Genomic DNA, 3,913 nt, shown 5'->3' with positions numbered 1-3,913 from the left:
CCCGCCCGCCCGGACTCTCCTCCCCCCGGGATAAAGCGGCGGCGGCCCGGCGCCCGGCCTCACTCGGGTCCCGCGGGGCAGCTGCGGGGGATGGCCGCCATCGGCGCCCTGGTGAAGAAAGTGTGGAGCCTGCGGCGGTTCCTGGTGCTGCTCTGCACCCCGCTGGTGCTGGTGCCCGTGCTCCTCAGCCTGCCCCCCAAGGTAACCCCCTCCCGCGCCGCCCCCGCAGTGCCCCGCGCCAGCACCGACCTGCTGAGCCGCCGCTAATGCCCCCCAGCCCCGCTGGTGCTGCGCGCACCCCGGCACCGCACAGCCCGAGCGGGGGCTGGCAGGCGGGCGCCTCCTCAGGGCCACCCTCGGTCTTTCCCCCGCGCAGCACAGCCTTTGTAGCCGCCCGGTTACTTCGGGCCCAAGACACCCGAGGCGAGGGAAGCGCCCGATGTAGCCGAGCCCGTTAGCCCGGCTGGTCTGATGGGAAAGCTCTGCCCCTCGTAGGACGGGGATGCGGTAGTAACCGGGCGATGCGGGAGGTCACCCCCAGGCTATGCAGGACTCAGAATTGGCCGGCACTAAGCGGGACACACTCACAGGTACTTTATCTTACTCTTACAACTGGGAGGCATAACAGTTTTTACCAGTAGCTCTCCAGCTGCAGGAGGTCGGTAGTATTTATCCCCCGCTTACACATGTGGGTACACAGAGGTCCGGGGTTGCTGCTGGCGCCAGTGGCAGAGCTGGGAGCAGAGGCCAGGTCTCCTGAGCGTGGGCTGTGACTCTCAACATCTTGCAGGTACCAGGCATGTGGTTAGAAGAGAGAGAGCAAGCTTTGTTTCCATGACTGAAGCAGCTGCTTGAGTGAAGTGCTGGGTTGCTCAAAAGCTACTTCTGTGGTAGGATGCCGGCTATGGCATTGGGTGCAAGGCAGACGAGTCTTAGGAGGTAATATTAAAAACCTGCTTTTAAATATACAAGATTTCTGTAGTTGTCCCATACAGAACATTTTTAGGTTGATGTCTCTCATGAACACTAACATCGCTGCAGAGCTAGGAGCGAAGAGCAGGCTTTTCTTTGTTAGACTCCTGGGGAGAAGGCCATGCACCGCAGAATCATTGGGAGGGGTTTTTTAAATTTAATTTAGTGGGCTCAGGTTTTCACCCTCGAATTGACATCCTGACTCAGATCCACCTGAAAATGAATTTGTTCCTCTTGCCAGAAACTGGGCATGAGTCGGCATGTTTGCTGACCTCTGCTCCAGAGCAGCTCTGGATGGCGTGCCAGGGAGAATAGGAGCCCAGGAATTTGACACATGGGCAGAACTGTGTTGGGGACACTGTTGAAATGTTTAGGCTTCCCCACCTTGCTTCCCCACATCTGGCTCTGTTCCCCTGGGCACCACCTGGGATAACAAGGAATAAATTGACTGAGAGTAGGTTTAGACTTGATATCAGGAGGCATTACTTTGCTGTTAGGGCTGCCAGGCTCTGGAATGGGCTCCCGAGAGAGGTGGTGCTCTCCACTACTTTGGGGGTCTTCAAGAGGAGGTTGGATAGATATCTGGCTGGGGTATTATGATACCAGCACTCGTTCCTGCCCAGGGCGGGGGGTCGGACTTGATGATCTGTTGAGGTCCCTTCCGACCCTAGAAACGATGAAACCTTGCCTGAGGTTTTAAGCAGATACGAACTTCACTTCCAAGTTCACATCATGGATCTCTAAAAAGAAAAAAGTCTGACCATTGCTTTATTTGATGCCACAACACAGTAGCAGAGGAAGTTCTTTTATGCGTTTAACTGCATTATTTGGAAGCTTTCTTTCTAAGTCTATATATGCAATATTTTGCTTGTTTGAAAGAGCAGAAAGAGGCTTCCTTCTGCAGACCTGTACATTGCTCATTATATTGCTTTGTACATTACTTTTCTGTAGCTGAAGAAGTGGCTTAAAGGATTTAATGGGACTGCTTTGGAAACCGTCACTGATGTTGGTCCTGGGATATGGTGTAGGGGAGAAGCTGCCTATAGTCTAACTGCAGACTACTGCTGAGGCCAGAACGCCACTAGAAAGTTTTGTTGGTGCAGCAGCAGATTAGGAGCATGAATAAATCACATTTCTGACATAGTCCACCAGCAAAAGTTTCTGTGTATAAGAAACTTACAGAGAATCCTCTACCAGTAGTCACACTGGCACCATATGCCCTGTTGTTTGTACAAGGTGTGTTGCTCTAACTATCCAGATGTAGCTGGTGATCCTTCAGGTGTTCTAATGTCCTAGTACAGGAGCAGGCAATCCCTGGCATGTATGCCAGAGCATGGCACGTGAAGGCGTTTAACTTGGCATGCACGCCTCAGGGCAGATGGCGGGGAAGGGGCTGGGACTGTGCTGTCACAAGAAGGATCAGGCCCCTTGCAACTCCCCCACTGTCTGCTATTGGCACGCCAACATCTTACACGTGGAGGTTGCAGGTGTTGTTGGCACTCTGCTTAAAAATGTTGCTGACCCCGTCCTAGAAACATGCTTCTTGGGTAAAAGGCATGCTTCTGGATATACAGCTCAGCATGACTGGCACTTCTCATCCAAGACCCATGAATGCAAAAGGAGAGAGGGTGCTACTCTGACCTTTGCAGTATGCACAAGGCACGCAAGTCAACATTTAAAAGGATTGCTTGGAGAGCAAAGGACTAGAATTGTTTGTTGGCAGAGATGCACAGGTGTAGCTTTCACAGGGTCTGCCCGAACTCTGCTAGTGACTGTTCCTTAGTTATCCCTTTTGAAAAAGTCGTGGGATATGGTCATGGAAGAAGTTGCCTGCTAACTGCAGTCTATTGTCCTGGAAACCCAAATGAACCCAGAAACTGCACTACAGATTTTGCTGGCACTTTTGAGTCAAATTCCTGATATCAGTGTGGTGGCATGAATGAAAATGAGGGCAGAATTTGTTCATGTATATTTAAAACAAGCTATGCTGCAGTTTCCCCTCAATTCACATTATGGCCAAGTCTGCAGCTGAGAGTGACCCTTTCAGAAATTCCTATTAATTCATGTTCAGGAGTAAACAAATCACCTCCAGTTTCAAAACTAATTGACTTGTTTTTGTTGGGCAAGCAAGACAACTTGCTTTTGTGTCCACCTGGGAGTAAATTCTGATGTCTGGAGCTCTGCTTTCACTGGCTCTTTACAACCTGAGCAGCACATGGCTTTTAGGAAATGAGGGGTGCAGGTTACATTTTTAACAGCTTCTTGAAAATACTAAGACTGCTGAATTGGCAAAGTCTCAGGAGGTATGGGAAGCTCTGGTGGTTGGATTTTGGAAGGCAGCCCTGGTTGTGAAGACCTGTGGAGCACATAGCATTAACTGCACTGCTAGAATTAAATGACTAACTCTGAACACAGGACTGGAAGGGACCCCTTGGAGCATCAAGCCCTATCACCTGGATACCTTCAAGTCAGCCAGCCCTGACAGTTTACACCCCAGAGTACTCAAGGAGCTGGTGAGCATCATAGCTCAGCCCCTGGCACAGATCTTCGAGAACTCCTGGCGCTCTGGTGAAGTGCCTGAAGACTTGAAGAAGGCCAGTGTGGTGCCTATCTTCAAGAAAGGGAGGAAAGTGGATTTGGCAAACTACAGGCCCATCAGCCTGACCTCTATCCCGAGGAAGGTCTTAGAAAAGATTATCAAAGAGGCCATCCTTAACAGACTAGCTGATGGCAACATCCTGAGGGATAGCCAGCACAGGTTTGTTGTGGGTAGGTCTTGCTTGACCAATCTTATTTCATTTTACAACCAGGTGACCTATCACATGGACAAGGGGGAAGAGAGTGATGTTATATATCTTGACTTGAAAAAAGTCTTCGATCTAGTATCCCATGATCATCCCTTGGTAAAACCAGCTAACTGAGGCCTCGGCCTCATTGGCTA

General features: G+C 50.7%; 1 protein-coding gene across 1 annotated transcript in view; it reads left to right on the top strand.

Annotated features, from left to right (window-relative positions):
- Positions 1–59: 59 nt before the first annotated feature.
- SLC13A3 (solute carrier family 13 member 3) overlaps positions 60–3,913 on the top strand; it is a 57,659-nt gene continuing 53,805 nt past the window's right edge. Inside the window, exon 1 of the mRNA XM_019509852.1 lies at positions 60–201. Coding sequence (XP_019365397.1) covers positions 91–201 — 111 coding nt within the window. The 5' untranslated portion in view covers positions 60–90. The remainder of the gene's footprint in view (positions 202–3,913) is intronic.

This window comes from Gavialis gangeticus, unplaced genomic scaffold, assembly GCF_001723915.1.
Source record: "Gavialis gangeticus isolate Ggan-Ray unplaced genomic scaffold, GavGan_comp1, whole genome shotgun sequence".
NCBI lineage: Eukaryota > Metazoa > Chordata > Crocodylia > Gavialidae > Gavialis > Gavialis gangeticus.
The sequence above is the reverse complement of the archived record's forward strand: the minus strand, read 5'-3'. Positions and strand labels throughout refer to the sequence as shown.